The 23930-nt window shown below is 46.3% G+C and overlaps 1 protein-coding gene and 1 non-coding gene across 4 annotated transcripts; one reads left to right on the top strand and one right to left on the bottom strand.

Annotated features, from left to right (window-relative positions):
- Positions 1 to 1420: 1420 nt before the first annotated feature.
- trnae-cuc lies at positions 1421 to 1492 on the bottom strand. Its single transcript has one exon. It is a non-coding gene; the product is annotated as a tRNA-Glu (tRNA).
- A 1201-nt stretch (positions 1493 to 2693) lies between these two features.
- Positions 2694 to 10867, top strand: ppdpf (pancreatic progenitor cell differentiation and proliferation factor). Of its 3 annotated transcripts, none has more exons than XM_033041358.1 (5): positions 2694 to 2935; positions 6881 to 6968; positions 9257 to 9334; positions 9726 to 9825; positions 10622 to 10867. In XM_033041358.1, exons 2-5 carry the CDS (start codon positions 6914 to 6916, stop codon positions 10698 to 10700), a joined length of 312 nt encoding a protein of 103 aa, XP_032897249.1. In that variant the 5' UTR covers positions 2694 to 2935; positions 6881 to 6913; the 3' UTR covers positions 10701 to 10867. The 3 variants fall into 3 exon arrangements, with proteins under 3 accessions (XP_032897249.1, XP_032897250.1, XP_032897252.1); XM_033041359.1 differs by lacking the exon at positions 2694 to 2935 and adding an exon at positions 3662 to 3794; XM_033041361.1 differs by lacking the exon at positions 2694 to 2935 and adding an exon at positions 4754 to 4773.
- The last annotated feature ends 13063 nt before the right edge of the window (positions 10868 to 23930 follow it).

Here is a 23930-nt window from a genome sequence, read left to right as displayed (position 1 = left end):
TGAGAATTAAGGGACTGAAGTTTAGGGGTAACATGAGGGGGAACTTCTTTACTCAGAGAGTGGTAGCTGTGTGGAATGAGCTTCCAGTGAAGGTGGTGGAGGCAGGTTCGTTTTTATCATTTAAAAATAAATTGGATAGTTATATGGACGGGAAAGGAATGGAGGGTTATGGTCTGAGCGCAGGTATATGGGACTAGGGGAGAATACGTGTTCGGCACGGACTAGAAGGGTCGAGATGGCCTGTTTCCGTGCTGTAATTGTTATATGGTTATATGACTTCCAGAAATCCAACATCAATTTTGTCTATTTATGAATTTAGATTTTTTATTTTATCAATGAATTCTGAATGGCATGAATGAATGGAATTAGCTAGCACTAGATATTTTAGATAGATGCAATCAAAATTTATAATTTAAAGTAAAAAAAACAAAATGAATGGACCTTGCATCAAATACATGAAAAAAAAAATATATATATCAACAGTTTTCAACACAAACATTTTATTATTCCAGGCATATTCATGCCCTTCAGGTTTCTATTTAAATCGTTCCCTTCTCACCTCTGGTGGTCCTGCTACAGGATGGAAGATAGATACAAAATGCTGGAGTAACTCAGGCAGCATCTCTGGAGAGAAGGAGTGGGTGACGTTTCAGTTCGAGACCCTTCTTCAGACTACTATAGGATGGATGTCATTAAGTTGGAAAAAGAGTGCAGAGAAGATTTACAAGAGATGAAGAGATTTTACCCAGTTTTTTTGTTTTGTATATATTATATATTTAAAATACTGCATCTTTTTTTGGGGGGGGGGGGGGGGTTGGCAACATGAAAAATATTGCATAGAAAGGCAGAAAGATTGAAAAAAAAGTACAGAGAAGATTTACAAGTATGGTGAAGTGATTTTGCCCAGTTTTTTGTTTTGTATATATTATAATTTTTATTTTATTGGGGGGGGGGGGGGGGGGCAAACACACAAAATATTGCATTGAAAGGCAGAAAGATTGAGGAACAGCTTCTTCCCCACAGCCATCAGACTATTAATCACAACTTCAAACAAACTCTGAACTATTATAGCCTATTGCACTTTATCTGTTTATTTATGTGTATATATATATATATATTTTATGTAATATAGACACACTGATCTGATCTGTATTTATGCCTACAATATTCTGTTGTGCTGCAGCAAGCAAGAATTTCATTGTCCTATCGGGACACATGACAATAAACTCTCTTGACTTGATTGGAAAATAAGTACAGAGAAGATTTACAAGAGTATGATGAAGTGATTTTGCCCAGTTTTTTGTTTTGTATATTTAAAATACTGCATAAAAATGTATTATTATTATTTTTTGGTGGGGGCAAACACACAAGATATTGCATTGAAAGGCAGAAAGATTGTGGAGGGCAAAAAAAACGTGTGTTCCCTGACCGGGAATCGAACCCGGGCCGCGGCGGTGAGAGCGCCGAATCCTAACCACTAGACCACCAGGGAGCTCTGCAAGTTAGAGGCAGAATCTGCTTCTTCTGGTGATCGTCTTGCTGCCTTTTGCAGCAGCTTGTGCTTCTTTCTAACTCTTTTTTCGAGTTGATTAAGGAATGCATCCACACCCACAGCACCCCCTACGGCAAGAGGAGGCTGCATTTATTTCCTACAACCCGTTTTGCCGCTCAGAACCTCACAGCATTTGTTAAAATTGCTCTAAATAAGACAACATTTTTAATTGCATTGGCCCAAATCTCGTTGCACCTACGTGCAATGACAATGAAAGACATTGTTATTGCGTATTGCAGTATTTGGTGCCGCCAGGAGTCCTTGTTGTTTTTTGTGGCTTTAAAATACAAAATAAAATAGAAAACAAAAATATATAAAATGTTGCAAATAAGACGTGCATTTGCACTTTTTTATTTGGTGTCGCCAGGAGTCCTCGTTGTTTGTTCCTGGTTGTTTTTAATACATAGAAACATTATCCACAGATGATAGGTGCTGGAGGAGGCCATTCGGCCCTTCGGCCCTTCGAGCAAGCACCGCCATTCACTGTGATCATGCCTGATCATCCATTAATAAAATATAAGCAGTACAAGCTTTAACCCATCAGTCTGAAGAAGGGTTTCGGCCCGAAACGTCGCCTATTTCCTTCGCTCCATATATGCTGCTGCACCCGCTGAGTTTCCCCAGCAATTTTGTGTACCTTCAACAAAGTGCTGCTGTTCCCGGTCCGGGAATCGAACCCGGGGCAGCGGGAGAGAGAGAGAGCGGCGGGGCTGGGGGGGAGGGAGGGACGATGATGGGCAGCCCGGGGGGCGGGGGCCCGTGAGGGGGGCGGTGCTTGGGGAGGAGGAGAGATACTCATTCGGGGGCGGGGCTGGACGGTGATTGGCAGCCGGGGGCGGGGTCTGTGTGGGGACGGGGCTGGACGATGAACTGTGGGGGCGGGGGCTATGTGGAAGCGGGGCGGGGTTGGACGATGATGGGCAGCTCGGGGGCGGGGACTAAGTGGGGGCGGGGTTGTACATGATGGGCAGCCTGAGGGCGGGGCGGGACGATGATGGGCAGGTTGGGGGCGGGGACTGTGTGGGGGCGGAGATTGGGCGGAGGAGAGACAGCTCACTCGTGGGCGGGACTGGACAATGATTGGCAGTCGGGGTGGGGGGGCGGGGCTGGGCGATGATGGGCAGCTCGGGGGCGGGGCCGTGTGGGGAGCGCGTCTATAAGAGGCGGCGCGTTCCCACTCACCCCTCACATGACAGAGACAGAGACAGAGACAGAGACAGAGACAGAGACAGAGACAGAGACAGAGACAGAGACAGAGACAGAGACAGAGACAGAGACAGAGACAGAGACAGAGACAGAGACAGAGACAGAGACACGTTCTCCAATGGGCCCTATAGCCTAGCGTCCGCCTCCATCACTCACAGCAGCGGCTCCTCGACCCAGGTAACGGCGAGGGTGGAGGCCCGGCCTCAGGCCTCGGCCTGGAGTTGTGCGCAGCGGGTGGTGAACGTCCCTGAGTGAGGGAGGGAGGGTTAGTCTGCTCCCACCATTCTCTTAAACCCGGGGGGAAGGCCCTCTCCCCCCCCCCTCTCTTCCCCCCCCCACCCTCTCTCCCCCCCCACCCTCTCTCCCCCCACCCTCTCTTCCCCCCCCACCCTCTCTTCCCCCCCACCCTCTCTTCCCCCCACCCTCTCTTCCCCCCCCACCCTCTCTTCCCCCCCCCACCCTCTCTTCCCCCCCCACCCTCTCTCCCCCCCACCCTCTCTTCCCCCCCCACCCTCTCTTCCCCCCCCACCCTCTCTTCCCCCCCACCCTCTCTTGCCCCCCCACCCTCTCTTCCCCCCCCACCCTCTCTTCCCCCCCCACCCTCTCTTCCCCCCCCACCCTCTCTCCCCCCCCCTCTCTTCCCCCCCCCCCTCTCTTCCCCCCCCCACCCTCTCTTCCCCCCCCACCCTCTCTTCCCCCCCACCCTCTCTTCCCCCCCCACCCTCTCTCCCCCCACCCTCTCTTCCCCACCCCCCTCTCTTTTTCCCCCCCCCCCCCACCATCTCTCCCCCCCACCCCTTGTCCACAAGACTGTCCCCATTCCCCCCCCCCCCACCAGCCTGTCTCTTCCCTCCCCCCCCCACGCCTCAGCCTCTCTCTCCCCTATCCCACATCAGCAACTTTTTGAGCCAGCTCAACCTTGGCGGGACAGCTGTACCCCGAGCTCACCCCCAGCTCACCGCTCCCGACCTTGTCCTCTGCACAACTTGTTTACGGCTCTGACTGTGCGCAACGTTTTCATCAACTTGTTGTCAAGGTTTGGGGAATATCAGTGGCCGCTAGTATGTAGGATATTTCTCCTTGGATGCAATTACACGAGACTCTAGATTTCTCGAAGATAACTGACAGCTACTGCAAACTGCAAAAAGTTGGACCAGAATTACTTTGTAACTTGCAGGTTTGCAGTGTGTGAGGCGGTGTCTCTAACTTGTAGGATTACAATGCCAAGTAATGTTTATTAACCTGTAGATTTGCAGTACAAGGTTGTCTCTTAACTCGTATCTTTGCAGTGTGTGAGGCGGTTTCTAATTTGTAGTGCAGGGTTGTTTTTAACTTGTAGATTTGCAGTACATGGTTGTGGTTCTTAATTTTGCTTTGCAATGCCAAGTTGTGTTTAATAACTTGTTGGTGTGCAGCACAAGGCTTGTTTCTAACTTGTTGATTAGTAAGGGCATCAAAGGTTACGGGGAGAAGTTTAGTTTAGTTTATTGTCACGTGTACCGAGGTACAGTGAAAAGCTGTAAGGGCCTGTCCCACTTTCTCGAGTTATTCACGAAATCTCCCGAGTTTTCAAGCTCGCAGAATGTTCGTAACGAGTCCGTGGATATATCGTAGCGGCTCGTTATGCCAGCCGCAGGTACTCGGGGCATCAGGTAATTTGAGACATTTTTTCAGCATTTTTAAAATGTCCATGAGTAAAACAAATAGCCCCAAGTACTTACGGCTGGCATAACGAGCAGCTACGATATATCCACGGACTCCTACGGACTTGTTACGAACATTCTGCGAGTTTGAAAACTCGGGAGAATTCGTGAATAACTCAGGAAAGTGGGACAGGCTCTTTAGTTGTGTGCTATCCAGTCAGACGAAAGACAATACATGATTACAATCGAGCCATTTACATTGCATAGATGCATTAAGGGATAACTTTAAGTGCAAGGTAAGGCTAGCAAATGTCTGATCAAGGATAGTTCAAGGGTCACCAAAGAGTAGTTCAGCACTTCTCTCTGGTTGTGGTAAGATAAGGGAGCAGAATGGGGTTGGGAGGGGAAAATAGATCAGCCATGATTGTATGATGTAGTGGACGCAATGGGCCGACTGGTCGAATTCTGCTCCTATATCATGGTTTTATGTGTGTCACAAGGTTGTTTAACTTGTAGATTTGCTTAACATGTTGACTACTGTAGCTGATGGAAGGTAAACATAGTATATCGTAACATAAGGTAGTTTCCATGAATTCTGACTTTCCTTATCCACCCCATCACAATATCGTACATTCCTTTTGCATAGTGTCACCTAATTAATGTGCATTTTCCCCCTTGTATTTTATAAATTAACCAAATTACTTTCTGGATTACTGGACAATTTGGCATTTAAGTTTTAGATTTTGCTGTTTGTGAATTTGGAATTTTGGATACAGTTGGGCGGTTCAACTTTGGTGTCAGTTATCTTAAGGCAACTGTTCAGATACGTTATCCAGTGAGAGTAAACATGCTAAATATATCCCAGTCAAAAATAGGTTGCTGGATACTGTTTATTTTGCACTTGCCCCAGTTTAATCTATGAACCTTTGGATGTGATATTGACATTTCTATTACTTTGGCTGTTTTCTGTCCTTGTATAGACCTGAATCTAATAACTGGTTAAATAGTTAACGTTTGTTAACCAAGACGAAAAAGAGACTAAAAACAAAGAACTACAGATGCTGCTTTAAAAAAAACCAACCCAGTGCTGGAGTAACTCAGCGGGTCAGGCAGCATCTGTGGAGAACATGGATAGGTGACGTTTCACAGAGTGCTGGAGTAACTCAGCGGGTCAGGCAGCATCTGTGGCGAGCGTGGATAGGTGACGTTTCACAGAGTGCTGGAGTAACTCAGTGAGTCAGGCAGCATCTGTGGCGAGCGTGGATAGGTGATGCTTCGGGCCGAGATCCTCTTTCAGACTGGATGTGAGGTGGTGGGGGAGCAGTAAGCTGGAAAAGGAGAGAGGTGTGGGAGGTAACAGGTTCCCAGGGGCAAGAAGGGGATTTTGATAGGTAGATGGCTGCTGGAATGTGGAACAAAAACAGACCATCAGCGAGTGTCAGTGAGCATCTGTGGAGGCAACAAGTAAGTGAATATGTTTGGTCGGGTCCCTGTGTCAGGGTTGAGGGGAAAAGTACAAATTGTCTATCAGTACAAGGAATGGGAGGGTGGAGGAGGAGAGGGCTGCTAGGCGATAGGTAGAACATGATGGTTAGGTGTTGTGTGTCGGCAGGTGTGGGAAGGGGGAAGAAAACTAGATGGACAGGCAAGGTTCAGAGGAGTATTTCTAATTCACAGGCAAATGGGACTGGCTCACATGGGGCAACTAAGTCAGCATGGAGGAGCTGGGCCGAAGGGCCTGTTTCCATGCTGTATAACACTGACTCTAATTGGGCATGTGTGTGTGTGATAGCAGAACATTGTGGCTGTGGGTTACTGGACGTAGGAATATTTTATGTTCATAACATTGAATTGTATGATTTACCTAAGGACAGTATATGTTAAAATCTGGAGGCAGGTTTTGTGCGGCAGGAACTCAGCGGGTCAGGAAGCATCTGTGGAGGGAATGGACAAGGGACATTTCAGGTCAAGACCCTTTTTCAGATCAAGGGAATGAGAGATGTTTTCACTAAACCTTGTCCCTCAATTAAAGTGGTTTTACAATTTTTATTTAGAAACAAAGAAAATAGGTGCAGGATCGTGGCTGATCCTCCAGAATCAGTACCCCGCTCCTGCTTTCTCCCCATATCCCTTGATTCCGTTAGCCCCAAGAGCTGTATCTAACTTGACAATGCTATATGTACAAATAATTATTTTCAATTAGTAGAATGCTTAATATTATATGTTTCTTCTTGTTTATGGCGTGCACAGCCTAAATTTGTAGGACAACTTGTTCTATTTGATCTTATTTGCTTGTGCACGCCGGGTTGATTGCATTCGTCGAAACAGGGCGGACCACGTGAAGGTTGCAATCTCCCACCCCATTGTATGTTTACTGTCACTACTGACTGAAGTTGTAATTCTGCTCAGTAAAATACAAGTGACATTAGTTTTAAGAAGCAGTTTGATTTAACATTGTTGTTTTTGCTCCTATTTCAAGGTCACCATCTGGAAACGGGATTGAAAGGTCCAAATGGCCTCCATTCCATCGACTGGATCACTTGCAGCAACCCATGACTATTACAGGAGTAAGTAATTCTTTCTGGGAAAATAAACATTCTTATTAGTTGGCGGTGCAGGCTCGAAGGGCCGAATGGCCTACTCCTGCGCCTATTTTCTATGTTTCTATTGCAGTAGGTGGAGGATAAATGGAACAGCTGGTTTGTTTATAGCCGACTTCTTACTGGTTGGCCAACTTTCCAAAGGGAAAAAAAAACAACTTTTTAACTTGCATTAAACATGCACCGTTTCTTTCAAATGAACTCAACTTGTTGAATTTGGCAAGCTAGTCTTTAGCCGAATTCTCAGAACCAAGACCCATGAATGATGTTATTCTTTAATAATGACACTATGCCAAGAACCAGCAGCCAGTCATGTTGACGTTGATGGTTGCAAGATTCATCCAGAAACACTTTCCAATTAGGGCTTTGTTTTAACTGAAGTTGCAGGGAGAGTCACCAGGTAATTCATCTCTATTTCTTCTCAGGCTTATTATTTCAGTTCATCGTCTATCCTGCTGGAGATAGTTTCATTGTTTGGCTGAGGATCTCACCATTTTCTGAATAATTCTGCAAGGGTACAGGTTGTAGATTTCTTGGTTCAAGGGTAAATTGTTACACGATCACAATTTTCTCTTGACATTTGACGGTGCTGCAATTAAGTTGAGAATGGTTTATGACTGGTTTGAATGTCTGGAGTTACATAGAAACATAGAAAATAGGTGCAGGAGGAGGCCATTCGGACCTTCGAGCCAGCACCACCATTCATTGTGATCATGGCTGATCGTCCCCAATCAATAACCCGTGCCTGCCTTCTCCCCATATCTCTTGATTCCACTAGCCCCTAGAGCTCTATCTAACTCTCTCTTAAATCCATCCAGTGACTTGGTCTCCACTGCCCTCTGTGGTAGGGCATTCCACAAATTCACAACTCTCTGGGTGAAATTTTTTTTCTCTCACCTCAGTCTTAAATTACCTCCCCTGTTGGAATGACCTAAACTGTTGGAATGCCCTTTCCGGGATGGGGATAAAGGAATTCTAAGTCGGATGCCTCCATTTAGTGAGATCTAAATGTTCCTTGTTGTTAATTGCCACAGAATTTTGGACATCTGGAGCTTGGCTTATTAATTTATGAAGCCCTGAACTAACTTTAATAGTCAGTCTGAAGAAGAGTCTCGACCACAAACATCACCCGTCCCTTCTCTCCAGAGATGCTGCCTGTCCGACTGAGTTACTCCAGCTTTTTGTGGTCTCTCTTTGATTTAAACCAGCACCTGCAGTTCCATCCTACACTCACTTTTTCACTTAATCTGTACAACAGTGTATTTTAATGTAGAAACATGGAACTGCAGGTGCTGGTTTACAAATGACTAATGCTTCAGATACACACAAAGTGCTGGAGTAACTCAGCGGGTCAGGCAGTATCTCTGGAGTGAAGGAATGGGTGATGTTTTGGTATGATACCCTTCAGACTGAGTCAGGGGAGAGGGGAACTAGAGATATGGAAGGGTACAAGAAACATGTACGGTGTGAAAAGGACACATTGCAGCGATCGCCGCTGGTCGATAGCGATTAACACTATCTTACCTACACAATTCACAATTGTACCTAGCCAATTAACTTACAAATCTGTTTGTCTTTGGAATTTGGGTGGAAACCGAAGATCTCGGAGAAAACCCACGTGGTCACGGGGAGAACGTACAAACTCCAATGCCTAACATTATCAACAAAACACTTGGAACGCAAATTAGATTTTAATCTTAGGTAGACAAAATTGCTGGATAAACTCAGCGGGTGCGGCTACATCTACGCAGCGAAGGAAACGGGCAACGTTTAGGGCCAAAACCCTTCTCCCGAAACGTTGCCTATTTCCTTTGCTCCATAGATGCTGCTGCACCCGCTGAGTTTCTCCAGCAATTTTGTCTACCTTCGATTTTCCAGCATCTGCAGTTCCTTCTTGAAGATTTTAATCTTTGTGTGCAATCACTCTGAGCAGGGTGCTGACGAATTGCTTCATAAATTGAATAAAACGGGCAGCTTTTATTTGTTGGTAGTGGGTTTGGTGATACAACTTGGAGACGGGGCCACCAAGTCCACGCTGGCCTTCTCCAGTTCTGTCATCCCACGTACACATCCACTCCCAACACACTTTGGGGGACAATTAACCTACAAACCCACACCCCTTGGCAAGGCAAATATGAGCATTCTGTTTGAAATCTGTTGGACATTTTGCAATTGAAGTTCCAGCAATTTAAATGTTCTTTCGAAGGTTAATGCATGACAATTGGTCGACTAACAGAACAAATCTCTCATTCCAGGGCGAATTGGATCAACCTCCAGTAATAGTTCATGCGGTAGCTCTGAGCACATTGGGGAAATTATTCCACACACCCCAGGTAAGAGGCTTGTTAACTAAACACAGTTAAATGGAGGTAATGCTGAACAGTTTACTTAAGTTCATTTATTTCCCCAAACTGGTCTACTTTAAAACCATTGTGTGTGTGTAGTGACATGCATTTATTAAACCCAAGTGTTAGAAGTGTTACAAAGTTTTTGTAGTTTCTGTTTTGCGCGAGGATCTTAACTAGAATAACTTGCAATGAGGTTTTCTAAGCACATGAAGATGGACACAAAACGCTGGAATGGGTGACGTTTCTGGTCGAGACCCTTCTCCAGACGACTTCTCCAGACGACTTCCAAGCATGAGTTTGTTTGCTGTTAGTTTTTAGTATTGTTGAAGGCATATGTGGATGGGTCAAAAGGTAATATAACTCTTTGTATTTATAGGGTTACCAAAGTCTGCGTCGGGCCAATGGTGGCTCAGCTTTTTCTTTGGAAAAACCCAGAACCTTCCAGTAATGACCACTGTAACCGAGTCATCCGAGAGGTGAGAGCAGGGATAGGGTGGGGGAGGGGGAAGAGAGGGGTGTGGATGGGGAAGGGGGAAGAGAGGGGTGTGTGTGGGTGGGGGGGGGGGGGGGGGGGGGTATGGAGAAAGAGGGTTGCTTTTAACTGACACCATGATCAAGTAACTAGAAGTGGAGTCCAAATAAGGTCATGGCAAATTGGAAAACTAAGATGAGAATTTTTAGTGATTAGTTTTGCTTAACTGAGCCAGTGCACTTGCCAAGTGGGAAGAGTGACTCAGCTATGGTTTATGTTGGATGTCCTAAACGCTGTTGTTTATTGGATTTACAGATTGGGTTGCTTGACGCCCATTTGTCGTCGAGATCAAATCTTGACTAAAGTTAACTCATACTTATGCTTTTTCACATCTACTGAGGTAGATTGGAGCAGTTCAAAGTTCTTCTGGTTGCATAAAGTTGTGAGGAATGGATTTGGACCGGGGGTGGGTGGGGGGAAACCAAGAACAAAGGGGGACCTGGCCTGGAGGGGGCGCTGAGAACAAATTGGGACCAATGCAGACCACATGGAATTCTTTGTAACTTGGTTTATACCCTTTATGTAGTAACTCTTTACATACCTCGTGTACGGAAAACAAAATTATCAATCTATAAATACAGCTGTATAAAAGGTTTGGCAAAGCATTGGCTTTGATCTTGGTATTTGGATGGATGAACAAATTGAGAAGATATGAAACTGTAACCTGAGCCCAGAGCAATCTCATTTGATTTGTTAGTTGTTGGTCTGCATCAACGTTACTACTTTTATTTTCTCTCCAGTGGGAAGATTAACTGCATCCTCCCTCAAGACATGGTGAGGAAAAGACACGTCAGTGAGCCCAGCAAACCATCATCTTAAGGACTTGAGCTGCTGAAGAAGACGCAAGGAATTTTTGCTGTTCCTAACTAATTTTAAAAGGCTGCTTTAAATTTGTACTCCTAACCTCGTCCCCAGATAATCAGTGATTTTTATGGATTGTTCCTATCTGACTTTCAACATCTTGTAATAAACTTTAGCAGCCAATCTGTCTGTGCTTCCATTTTTTTATCCGTCTGATCTTTAGATGCTGGATGAAGATGCCAAAATGGCTAATTGGTACATGGCCAAGTGACTTGCATGCAGCCTCTTGCTTGTCAGTTGCTGAACGATTAAAGTTTGGCTCGATGGCTTTAAGGTGAGAGGGGCAAAATTTAAAGGAGGTGTGTGGGGCAAGTTTTATTTTTTCACACGGGGTGGTGAGTACCTGGAATGCATTGCCCGGGGTGGTGGAGGCAGATATGACAGCGGCATTTAAGAGGTTTTCAGATAGGCGCATGGATGGATATGCAGGCAGAGGAGATTAGTTTATCTCAGTTCAACAAGTGTTTAAGTTTCTTCCATATCTGCTTCAAGAAAAGACTAACCAATTATTTTTTTTTTTTTAAACACCAAGAGGTGACTGAAGGAATGTCAGATGTTGGAATCTGTAGCAACAACATCGTGCTGGAGAAACTCAGCGGGGCAGGCAGCATCTGTGGAGACAATCTCATGCTTGGCACAGACATGGGCTGAAGGGCTTGTTCTTTCACTGTGCTGTATTCTGTTTTTATGATACGATAACAAGTCAGTAAGTTTCTTTGACTGCGTACCGCGTTCAGAATCTCGACTGGTGATTACAGTTCGGTTTTAGGTTATTGTCACCTGTGAGACGTCCCAGTGAAATGCTCTTGTTGGTGCTAACCGGTCAGTGGAAAGACAATACATGACGGCAACAAGCCATTCACTGTGTATAGATGAAGAGGGGAGTGGCGTCTAGTGCAGAGAACAGACTGACCTGAGAAGTTTAAAATCACAGTTAAAGTAAGATATAGTTGTGGAACTATATAGACTTAAAAGTGCGGAGCTATTTCGGCCCGAAACGTTGCCTATTTCCTTCGCTCCATAGATGCTGCTGCACCCGCTGAGTTTCTCCAACACTTTTGTCTGCCAGTTCAGTAGGTTAAATGGCGGCTGTACATTATTCCAAGCGTAAGTGAATGTGTGGACTTGATGAGAATTTGGGGCGAATATAATGGGATTCGAAATGGAACAGGCCCTTCGGCCCACAATGTCGGAGCCGAACATTGATGTCAAGACCATATAGCTATTGACCTGCATTATCTACTTAGCTGAAGGACAGTGTGGATACAATCGGCAGATGGGCCTGTTTCCATGCTGTACCCTCTTGACTGAGTATCACAAAATCCCATGTCTAAAGAATGAGCCTGCCAGACATTGGGAATTAATATTTAATTGAGTTTTTCAATTTGTAGCTGTTGCACTAATTAATTGATATTGGATTTGTGTCGAACAGGATCTCGTGTGTATTTTAAGCATTGGTTGTGTGAGAGTCATAATCGTACAGTGTGGAAACAGGCCCTACAGCCCAACATGCCCACGCAGCCTAGATGTTCCATCTACACTAGTTCCAGCTGACGTGTTTTGCCCATATAATAGACAATAGGTGCAGGAGTAGGCCATTCGGCCCTTCGAGCCAGCGCCGCCATTCAACGTGAACATGGCTGATCATCCCCAATCAGTCCCCCTTTTCCTGCCTTCTCCCCATATCCCCTGACTCCACTATCTTTAAGAGCCCTATCTAGCTCTCTCTTGAAAGCATCCAGAGAACCGGCGTCCACCACCCTCTGAAGCAGAGAATTCCACAGACTCGCAACTCTCTGTGTGAAAAAGTGTTTCCTCGTCTCCGTTCTAAATGGCTTACCCCTTATTCTTAGACTGTGGCCCCTGGTTCTGGACTCCCCCAACATCGGGAACATGTTTCCTGCCTCTAGCGTGTCCAAACCCTTAACAATCTTATATGTTTCAATAATCCTTCTAAACTCATCCTTCTAAACTCATCCTTCTAGATAAAACAGTACCCCGTTCCTGCCTTCTCCCCATATCCCTATAAACATTTTATACCCACATACCTGTCCAAACGTCTGATATTTGAACTTTATTCACCAAGCAACAGTGGAGTAGAGTCTCCGTTATCTGTGATCACATGATAAACCACCTGCTCATTAAATGCTAATATTAGCTTAGAGACATTGTCAACACAGGCCCTTTGGTCCACTAAGTCCACGCTGGCCATCGGTCACCGGTTCACGCTGGTTCGCCCCTGTACACAAGGGACAATTACAGAGCCTCTGCGTCTTTGGCAAGTGGGAGGGAAGCCCACACAGTCATAGGGAGAATGTGCAAACTGTGCAGACAGCACCCAAGGTCAGGATTGAACCTGGGTCTCTGGTGCTGTGCTGCCCTCTATGACGAGCCATCTGTTGCATTCCAAGTTTGCCAGTCTAAAGAAAGGTCTTGACCCGAAACGTCGCCCATTCCTTCCCTCCAGTGATGCTGCCTCACCCGCTGAGTTGCTCCAGCATTTTGTGTTTGCATGTTTGGGAGTCTGTTTTGATTGAGGTGTGGTGACGTGTAGCTGAGTGCAATGGTCATGTTTAACTAGTTGGAGCAAATAGATTGTGCAAAGGACATTTGAAGCACTTCTGGGGAGCACCACAAAAATAGAACTCTTTACCAAAGATCCTACAGCGAGCAAGATAGATCACTCGACGAAAAAGACGTAGTACGGTCATGGGCAGATTCATGAGTAATTTTCGGCCCCATTTCCGTAACCGGCTTCCGTCTCCGCACCAAAGATCCCGTAGCGGAGCAAAGATACTAGTGTGGAGACGGAAGCCGGTTACGGAAACATCCTCGTAAAAATAAAAGTTCTTTGGTAAAAATCTTCTCATTTTCAGAATTATAATTTAATAACACAAACTGTTCCCCCGCAACGTTGATTACACTGCGAGTCGGGTCGGGTTACTGAAATGGATGAAAAAAAGGCCCACGTTCCGCTCCATTGCGTACTACACGTCAGCCCGTTGCATTTAGCAGGAGTGGTCTATCTTGCTCCGCTATAGGGTCTTTGCTCTTTACAATGAGCTATTCACTTCACTCAGGTCTATGTACTGGTTGGCTGCATGCTCAGTCCAGAGTTTGTCTGTCTGTGGTTAGACAGTTTCTGCAGAGATTTATAACAGCCCCGCGCAACGCTGCATTGTTCAAATCCCTTTGTATTCTTACGCTAAAGGCTCCCTTGTGCATTCTGCCACCAGATATTATTAGTGTTTTGCGGGGGAGAATTCTGGCGTTCAGCTGAGCGTCACCATCCAAACCTACATTCCATTATTTGCATCGTTTTGCTGACTACATAATGTCTTTTGTATTTGTGGAGCAGCTGTTGGCCGTCACCCACACCCTCTGGGGCTGTTTGCAATTCCACCCACTGCCCAAACGACCTGTCCACTGCTTCGGAGAAACGGGAACGGTTGCCAAAGTTCCTCTTAAATACAAATACTTTTTTTGCATATTGCATAATTGACAAAGCTTCAGACTGTTTTTGTGTGTGGCGTAGAAGGGAAGATATTTGAACTTTTTATTTCTGCCTTCCATCACAGTGAGGAATGTGGTGGAGCCATGGGGCTGTCCCACTGTACGAGCTAATTCAAGAGTTCTCCCGTGTTTCCCCTGATTCGAACTCGGAGAATTACGGTAATGGCCACTCGTAGGTACTCGGGGCTCTCGTGGACATTTTTCAACATGTTGAAAATGTTGAAAAGCTGAACATGTTGAAAAATCTTCACGCGTCTTCACGAGCTTACCGCGTTTCCCGAGTACCTTCCGTTAGCGTTACGAGCTGCTGAGAGACGTCCCGAGCTTCGACGTACCCGCAACGTACATTCTACGTGCTTACCACGAGTTTGATTTTTTTTTTTAACTCGGGAGAGCTCTTGAATGAACTCGTACTGTGGGACAGGGCCTTCACTCTGGTGGATTTTATGTTAGAATGTATTTTGTGTGTTCCATTGCTTTTTATTTGTATGACTGACTTGGCAAATGAAATTCCTTGTATGTTGCAAAACATACTTGGCTAATAAAGTATTATTGTGATTGTGATCTGATTTGAGATTTTTATGCAAGAAAGAACTGCAGATGCTGGAAAAATCGAAGGTAGACAAAAAAATGCTGGAGAAACTCAGTGGTGAGGCAGCATCTATGGAGTGAAGGAATAGGCACAATTTTGGGTTGAGACCCTTCTTCAGACTGTGGGGGCGGGAAGAAGAAAGAGGCGGAGACAGTGGGAGAGCTGGGAAGGGGAGGGGAAAGAGGGAGAAAGCAAGGACTACCTGAAATTGGAGAAGCCAATGTTCATACCGCTGGGGTGTAAACTACCCAAGCGAAATATGATGTGCTGCTCCTCCAATTGGTGCTGGGCCTCACTCTGGCCATGGACGAGGCCCAGGACAGAAAGGTCAGAATGGGATTGGGAGGGGGAGTTGAAGTGCTGAGCAACTGGGAAATCAGGTTGGTTAGTACAAACTGAGCGGAGGTGTTGGGCGAAGCGATCGCCAAGCCTGCGCTTGTTGCTCTCTGATTAATGCAACATCTTCTGTTTGAGGGGAAAATGTATTGAATGTGGCCACCTGTTGTGTAACATGTTGATTTATTATTGAGAACTGAATCTTTGATGCATTTTCATTGGGCTCCTTTGTTTTGTTCATCTTGCGGTTTAGCTGGTAGCATTTCTATTACCAGAGTTTCTTTAATGTTGCATTTTGAACATGTTGCCGGAGGAGGTAGTTGAGGCAGGTTCAATAACAGCATTTAATGGACATTTGGGCGGGTACATGGATAGGGGAGGTTTACTGGGGCACAGGCCAAACGTGGGCAAGTGGCTTGGTCGGGACGGGCAGGTTGTGCTGAAGGGCCAGTTTTCTGTGCTGTTTGACTCTATCACTCTGAAGACATACAGAACAGTGAAAGGCTTGAAGACATACAGAACAGTGAAAGGCTTGGATAGAGTGGATGTGGAGAGGATGTTTCCACTGGTGGGAGAGTCTTGGACCAGAGGTCATAGCCTCATAATTAAAGGATGTTATTTTAGGAGGGAGATGAGGAGGAATCTCTTTAGTCAGAGGGTGGTGAATCTGTGGAATTCTTTGCCACAGAAGGCTGTGGAGGCCAAGTCGGTGGATATATTTAAGGCAGAGATAGATAGATTTTTGATTAGTGCGGGTGTCAGAGGTTATGGGGAGAACACAGGAGAATGGGATTAGGAGGGAGAGATTGAACAGCCATGATTGAATGGTGGATTAGACTTGATGGGCTGAATGGCCTAATTCTACCCCTATCACATGACCTTATGACATGGCTTGCATTAGTCGAATGACACTGCAGTGAAATTGCAAAATTAAATATATCCCCATATCACTCACTGTGAGAGGTGTTCCAAATCAGTTCATGGCTCTTGCTCAGTGTTCAGTATATTTGGAGCTTTTTATTTCTAACCTGCCATTTTTGTTGTCTTAAGAATTGAGCCATTTTAAATTTAACTTCGTGGTAACATTACGAAGGAGACAGGGAACGATAGAGTTGCTGCCTTACAGCGCCAGAGACACAGAGTGATACAGTGTGGAAACAGGCCATTCGGCCCAACTTGCCCACACCGGCCAACATGTCCCAGCTACACTAATTCCCACCTGCCTGTGTTGGGTCCATATCCCTCCAAACCTGTCCTATCCATGTACCAGTCTAACTTTTTTTAAACGTTGGGATAGTCCCAGCCTCAACAACCTCCTCTGGCAGCTCATTCCATACACGCACCACCCTTTGTGTGAAAAGGTTACCCCTCAGATTCCTATTAAATCTTGCCCCCTTCAACTTAAGCCTATGTCCTCTGGTCCTCGATTCTCCTACTCTGGGCAAGAGACTCTGTGCATCTACCCGATCTATTCCTGTCATGATCTTATACACCGCTATAAGATCACCCTTCATCCTCCTGTGCTCCAAGGAATAGAGACCCAGCCTACTTAACCTCTCCCTATAGCTCTCCCTATATGCCTCTAGTCTTGACAACATCCTCGTAAATCTTCTCTGAACCCCTTCAAGCTTGACGGTATTCTATAACATGGTTCGACATAGTCCCGGGTTCGATCCTGACGGTGGGTGCTGTCTGTACGGAGTTTGCACGTTCTCCCCGTGACCTGTGTGGGTTTCCTCCGGGTGCTCCGGTTTCCTCCCACACTCCAAAGACGTACAGGTTTGTATATTAATTGGCTTTGGCAAAATAAATTGTCCCTAGTGTGTGCAGGATAGTGCTAGTGTACGGGCTGATCGCTGGTTGATGCAGACTTGGTGGGCTGGAGGTCCTGTTTCCATGCTGTATCTGTAAAGTGATGTAAAGGCTGAGTGGCCTAATTTTGCGCCTATGTCTTATGACCTTATGTACGCAGAAAGCAAATTGCGGTACTTCCAGGTCATTATAAAGCATGAACTAATTGGCATTTGGTGAGAAAACGAGCGAGACAAGTTAGAAGGTAGACAAAAATGCTGGAGAAACTCAGCGGGTGAGGCAGCATCTATGGAGCGAAGGAATAGGTGACGTTTCAGGTCAAGACCCGAAACGTCACCTATTCCTTCGCTCCATAGATGCTGCCCCACCCGCTGAGTTTCTCCAGCATTTTTGTCTACCTTTGATTTTTCCAGCATAAGGTTATATAATGCGCATAAATAACTGCACTTTTTTTTAAATTAATTGTATTTTAACTTGTATTTTAACTTGTTAAGTATGGAAGCCATTTGAGGAGATGTGTGGTGTTATGTCTGTCTTGAAGCTGTCGTGGCACTGTAATTTCCTGTAAAGGATTATTAAAGGTATAATCAATCAATCTGCAGTTCCGTCCTAAACGTGACAAGTTAAGGGCCTGTCCCACTTTGGTGTCATTTACGCGGCATCCTAAACATTGGTTGGTGAGTCGTGACCCGCGTGGTGGCGTACGCAGTGACCCGCGTGGTGGCGTACGCAGTGACCCGCGTGGTGGCGTACGCAGTGACCCGCGTGGTGGCGTACGCAGTGACCCGCGTGGTGGCGTACGCAGTGACCCGCGTGGTGGCGTACGCAGTGACCCGCGTGGTGGCGTACGCAGTGACCCGCGTGGTGGCGTACGCAGTGACCCGCGTGGTGGCGTACGCAGTGACCCGCGTGGTGGCGTACGCAGTGACGTGCGGTAGCGTGCGGCGCCCCAGGATTTTGGGATGCTCAAAATCTTCTGGGGCAGGGTGAACAAAACAACTCATTTCTAAAGGGCCAGTCCCACTTGTGATGCTCAAAATCCTCGCCCGTCACCCGTGTGATGTACAAATGACGCCCATGTGGGACAGGCCATTCAGAAATGAGTTGTTTTGTTCACCCTGTCCCAGAAGATTCGAGAGAAGAGTTGCTGCCAAGCGCAGTTGTAGTCTGATGCCTCTCCACTCTAAGTTCACCAGAGGGTTCTGCAGCCAACTAGGGAGGAATAAGATGTGAAAGAAATGTCAAGTATGTGTTATTGAGGCCGTCCTTGTGCAGAACATTGGGTTAGGTTTTTGTCCCAGCTGGTGTGGTAAACATTGCCTGTGCGCATGCCTCCAGCCCTGTTTACATTGAACTCGGAGATGGGGAGAGAGGAAGGAAGGGAGGGGGAGAGAGAGAGAACTAGAATTTTCCTTCTCTAGGCTGTTACAGCAAGCAGCCTGTCTACTTTAATCCAATCACAGGAGCCTTGACCCCATGGAAACCCACTGACCTTTCCCCAGATGGAGCGATAAGCCAGAGCAGGATTAAAACCAGCCGCACTCGGCCAGTCGACTCTATCTGTTAAAGAAACAACACTGAGATGAAAAAAAACATGCAGCCAAATTTATTGAGCGATACCTTTTTTTTTTTTTTTGCAAAGTCGTGAAACCTAATCCAACGGAAGCTAGTAATTGGTTTAAATAGTAATCGTGATGTGTCATTTCTCGGAGGCACAAGGAAGTGCAGATCTTGAGCTAAGTTTAATTTTCTATTATAAGCTCATCACTCAAGCTAAAATAGGCATGAAGTGCTGGAGTAACTCAGCGGGTCAGGCAACATCTCCGGAGAAAAGGAACAGGTGACTTTTCGGGTCGAGACCCTTCTTCAGGCTGAAAGTCGAGAAGAGAGGGAGTCTAAAGATATGGAAGGATAAGGTGTGAAAAGGACAGATCAAAGCAGATGAAGCTAAGGAAATGGAGAATGGTACATTGGTAGCTGATGGGGAAGATGACAAGTACGTTTCGGGTCGAGACCCTTCTTCAGGCTGAGGGTCGGGGGAAAGGGAAACTAGAGTGAGAGAAAGAACAGATGAATGAAAGATGCAGAAAAAGTAACTTCACTGTGGCCTAGGTGTAAACGAATAGCAGACAATGAGACTCAACAAGACGGCTATGAAGCGAGTACAACAACTTGGGTAGGGGAGGGACGGAGAGAGAGGCGATGCAAGGGTTACCTTGAAATTAGAGAAATCAATATTCATACGACTGTTTTAAACTGCCCAAGTGAAATATGAGGTGCTGTAAAGCAATTATCATTACACGGCATTAGTGTACAGCCACACTTTGTTGTTTGTCGAACGGTGTAAGTGATGTTTTATCTAGAAGGATGAGTTTAGAAGGATGAGAGGGCATCTCATTGAAACATATAAGATTATTAAGGGTTTGGACACGCTAGAGGCAGGAAACATGTTCCCGATGTTGGGGGAGTCCAGAACCAGGGGCCACATACAGTTTAAGAATAAGGAGTAAGCCATTTAGAACGGAGACGAGGAAACACTTTTTTCACACAGAGAGTTGTGAGTCTGTGGAATTCTCTGCCTCAGAGGGCGCTGGAGGCAGGGTGTCTGGATGCTTTCAAGAGAGAGCTAGATAGGGCTCTTAAAAATAGCGGAGTCAGGGGATATGGGGAGAAGGCAGGAAAGGGGTACTGATTGGGGATGATCAGCCATGATCACATTGAATGGCGGTGCTGGCTCGAAGGGCCAAATGGCCTACTCCTGCACCTATTGTCTATTGTCTAGATCATAGAAAAAAGTACAGCACAGGAACAGGCCCTTCAGCCCACAATGTGTATGCTGAACGGTCAAAGTAAACCAATGTTATGTAATCTAGCCTCATCTGCCTGCACATGCATGGTCCACACCCTTCTGTTGTCCCTGCTGATCCATGTGCCTATCTAAAGGCTTCTTAAACACCACCAAGGGTGGCACGGTGGCTCAGCGGGTAGAGCTGCTGCCTTGCAGCGCCGGAGACCCGGGTTCGATCCTGACTACGGGTGCTGTCTGTACGGAGTTTGTACGTTCTCCCCGTGACCCGCGTGGGAATTCCCCCTCCAAGTCTTTGGTTTCCTCCCACACTCCAAAGACGTGTACACAGGTTTGTAGATTAATTGGCAAGGTCCTAAGTGTAAATTGTCCCTCGTGTGTGTGTGTGTGTGTGGAGGTTAGTGTTAATGTGCAGGGATCGCTGGCCGGCACGGACCCGGTGGGCCGAAGGGCCTGTTTCCGCGCTGTATCTCTAAACTAAACCTAACTATTGTATCTGTCATCTCCACCACTAAACGGAACAATGAAATTCTTACTCGCAAAAGCACACGAGGGATGTAAACATAATACTCAGTGGATGTCGTATTAAGCAACAAGAAGTTTAATAAATTTATAGAAAGATAATATGGTGCAAAGATAAAACAAGTCCCCAGCACAGTCAAAGCAGTTTGGCGTTCGCAGATTAGTTGGACTTTGAAGTGTTCTATAGCCTGATAACCGGTTGTAGGGTAGGAACATAGAAAATTTCACCCAGAGAGTGGTGAACTTGTGGAATTCCCTGCCACCAAGGGTAGTGGAGGCCAAGTCACTGGATGGATTTAAGAGAGAGTTAGATAGAGCTCTAGGGGCTAGTGAAATCAAGGGATATGGGGAGAAGGCAGGCACGGGGTTATTGGTTGTGGACGATCAGCTGTGATCACAATGAATGGCGGTGCTGGCTCTTAGGGCCGAATGGCCTCCTCCTGCACCTATTTTCTATGTTTCTAAAAACAGGTGCAGGAGTAGGCCATTCGGCCCTTCGAGCCAGTACCGCCATTCAATGTGATCATGGCTGATCATCCAAAATCAGTACTCCCCATACCCCTTGATTCCGTTAGCCCTAAGAGCTCTGTCTAGCTCTCTCTTGAAAACATCCAGTGAATTGGCCTCCACTGCCTTCTGTGGCGGGGAATTCCACTGTCTCTGAACCTGGTGGTCACAGTTTTCAGGCTCCTGTACCTTCTCCCCGATGGCAGGAGTGGAACGCGAGCATGGCCAGGGTGGTGTGGGTCTCTGATGATGCTGCCTGCCTTTATGAGGCAGCGACTCCTGCAGGTCCCTTCGCCGGTGGGGAGGTCAGTGGCCACGATGGGCCGGGCGGCGTTCTGGACTCTGGACTCTTGACCACCTTCTATTGTCACAGTTAGTTGCCTCACACATGGCTGCTGGGAGCTGACATCCAACACCAGCCAGCCAGTTGCTCAGCCCTGTCTCCACAGCCTGACAGCTGAGGGCTGCCAAACACACCTCCGAGCGTCTGCATTGGCAGAACTACACATGCGGGCGAGGATTACACCTGTCAAGATCACCCTGACCCCTATGTTATGGCTGGAAATACACAACAAATACTAATTAATTGAGGGGGGATCTTATAGAAACTTACAAAATTATTAAGGGGTTGGACAGGCTAGATGCAAGAAGATTGTTCCCGATGTTGGGGAAGTCCAGAACAAAGGGTTACAGTTTAAGGATAAGGGGGAAGTATTTTAGGACCGAGATGAGAATTATTTGTTTTCACACAGAGAGTGGTGAATCTGTGGAATTCTCTGCCACAGAAAGTAGTTGAGGCTAGTTCATTGGCTATATTAAAGAGGGAGTTAGACGTGGCCCTTGTGGCTAAAGGGATCAGGGCGTATGGAGAGAAGGCAGGTACAGGACAGGATACTGAGTTGGATGATCAGCCATGATCATATTGAATGGCGGTGCAAGCTCGAAGGGGCGAATGGCCTACTCCTGCACCTATTTTCTATGTTTCTAATATTCTATCATACAAGGTATAGGTGTAATCAGCCATAATCCTATTATTAAGACTAGAGCATAGAACGGTACAACACAAGAACAGGCCCTTCGGCCCACAATGTTTGTGCCGTACATGATGCCAAGTTTGATTAGTTTAGAGATACAGCGCGGAAACAGGCCCTTCGGCCCATCGGGTCCGCGTCGACTAGAGGTCCCAGCGCACACACACACACACACACACACACACACACACACACACACACACACACACACAATTTTACATTCATACCGAAGCCAATTAACCTACAAACCTGTACGTCTTTGGAGTGTGGGAGGAAACCGAAGATCTTGGAGAGATCCCACGCAGGTCACGGGGAGAACGTACAAACTCCGTACAGACAGCACCCGTAGTCGGGATCGAACCCGGGTCTCTGGCGCTGCGTTTGCTGTAAGGCAGCAACTCTACCGCTGCCCCACGGTGCAGTTAAACTGATCTCGTCTGCCTACATGTGATCCATATCCCTCTATTTCCTCCACTTCCATATGCCTGTCTAAAAGCCCCGTAAACACCACTATCGTATCTGCCTCCACCGCCACCCCTGGCAGCGAGTTCCACCCTCTGTGCAAAAAAACCCCCATTTGCCCTGCATATCGCCATTAAACCTTCCTCCTCTCCCCTCATAGTTACTCCCTCTAGTGTTGGAGGGGGGGAGGGGTAAAAGGTTTTGACTGTCTACCCTATCTGTGCCTCTCATTGGCCTCTTTGAATTGTCCCTGGTGTGTAGGGTGTGGATGGGCAGCATGGTCTCACTGGGCCGAAGGGCCTGTTTCCATGTTGTATCTCTAAACTAAGAAGGCAACTGATATCGATTTTAGCAAGGCTTTTGACAATTATACATAATCATTAACTTTAGTTCATTTATTCGAAATCCATTCTACCCGTGAAATATCTAACAGTTTGGGTAGAGATACCTTAAAATAGACAAGGATTTAGCAGCTCCAGAGAGGAGAAAATTGGCAGGTTTTGCCTGTACATCGGAAAATGTGGATAATCCACTTAAATAGCTTCTGCACCACACACTGTGTCAATGTCACATCGCCCTTTGATCAAACTCGCCATTGTTAGTAACCTAGTAACGCCACCATTTTCTGCTTCAGCAAGCATGATTTTGGAAATATTAAAAAAATGAGAGTGGATGACTAAGTGGAAAAAGCAAACATCTATTTGGAGAACATTTACGGTGAGAGTGGGAATGTTTCATGGAGACTAGGGCAAGGGGGACCTGTTGTGTCCCTGTCACACATGAGGCCTGGTCCCCCAACGCAACCTGTAATGTCTGCTGTCAGACCCTGTTGTGACTAGAAACATAGAAACATAGACAATAGGTGCAGGAGTAGGCCATTCAGCCCTTCGAGCCTGCACCGCCATTCAATATGATCATGGCTGATCATCCAACTCAGTATCCTGTACCTGCCTTCTCTCTATACCCCCTGATCCCTTCAGCCACAAGGGCCACATCTAACTCCTTCTTAAATATAGCCAATGAACTGGCCTCAACTACTTTCTGTGGCAGAGAATTCCACAGATTCACCACTCTCTGTGTGAAAAAAATGTTTCTCATCTCGGTCCTAAAAGACTTCCCTCTTATCCTTAAACTGTGACCCCTTGTTCTGGACTTCCCCAACATCAGGAACAATCTTCCTGCATCTAGCCTGTCCAACCCCTTAAGAATTTTGTAAGTTTCTATAAGATCCCCCCTCAATCTTCTAAAATCTAGCGAGTACAAGCCGAGTCTATCCAGTCTTTCCTCATATGAAAGTCCTGACATCCCAGGAATCAGTCTGGTGAACCTTCTCTGTACTCCCTCTATGACTAGTACAATCAATACACATCCGACACCAACGGCATCATGTAAGAAGAGTTTATTTTCAACAAGTAAATGAAACTTCTAGAAGATCACTTGACGTCAGTCACGAGGCACGGGCACATTCGCCAGCTTCTGCTCTTGGCCTCAAGGGGGCGCTGGCATTTACATTACATTTATATTGCACAACCCGTTCCCTGAACACAATATTCCACCACTCACCCATTCCCCCAAAGTAACCCGTTCCCTGAACACAATATTCCACC

This window comes from Amblyraja radiata, chromosome 23 (assembly GCF_010909765.2).
Source record: "Amblyraja radiata isolate CabotCenter1 chromosome 23, sAmbRad1.1.pri, whole genome shotgun sequence".
In the NCBI taxonomy this organism is placed as follows: Eukaryota; Metazoa; Chordata; class Chondrichthyes; order Rajiformes; family Rajidae; genus Amblyraja; species Amblyraja radiata.
Note: the sequence above shows the minus strand (reverse complement) of the source record. Positions and strands in the feature narration are given on the sequence as shown.

Excerpts from the sequence above, each read along its gene's own strand:
- ppdpf (XM_033041358.1), top strand. The coding sequence starts at position 6,914 with ATGGCCTCCATTCCATCGACTGGATCACTTGCAGCAACCCATGACTAT. Across the intron at positions 6,969-9,256 it reads AACCCATGACTATTACAGGA|GGCGAATTGGATCAACCTCC; the intron begins GTAAGTAATTCT and ends CTCTCATTCCAG. Across the intron at positions 9,335-9,725 it reads AATTATTCCACACACCCCAG|GGTTACCAAAGTCTGCGTCG; the intron begins GTAAGAGGCTTG and ends TTGTATTTATAG.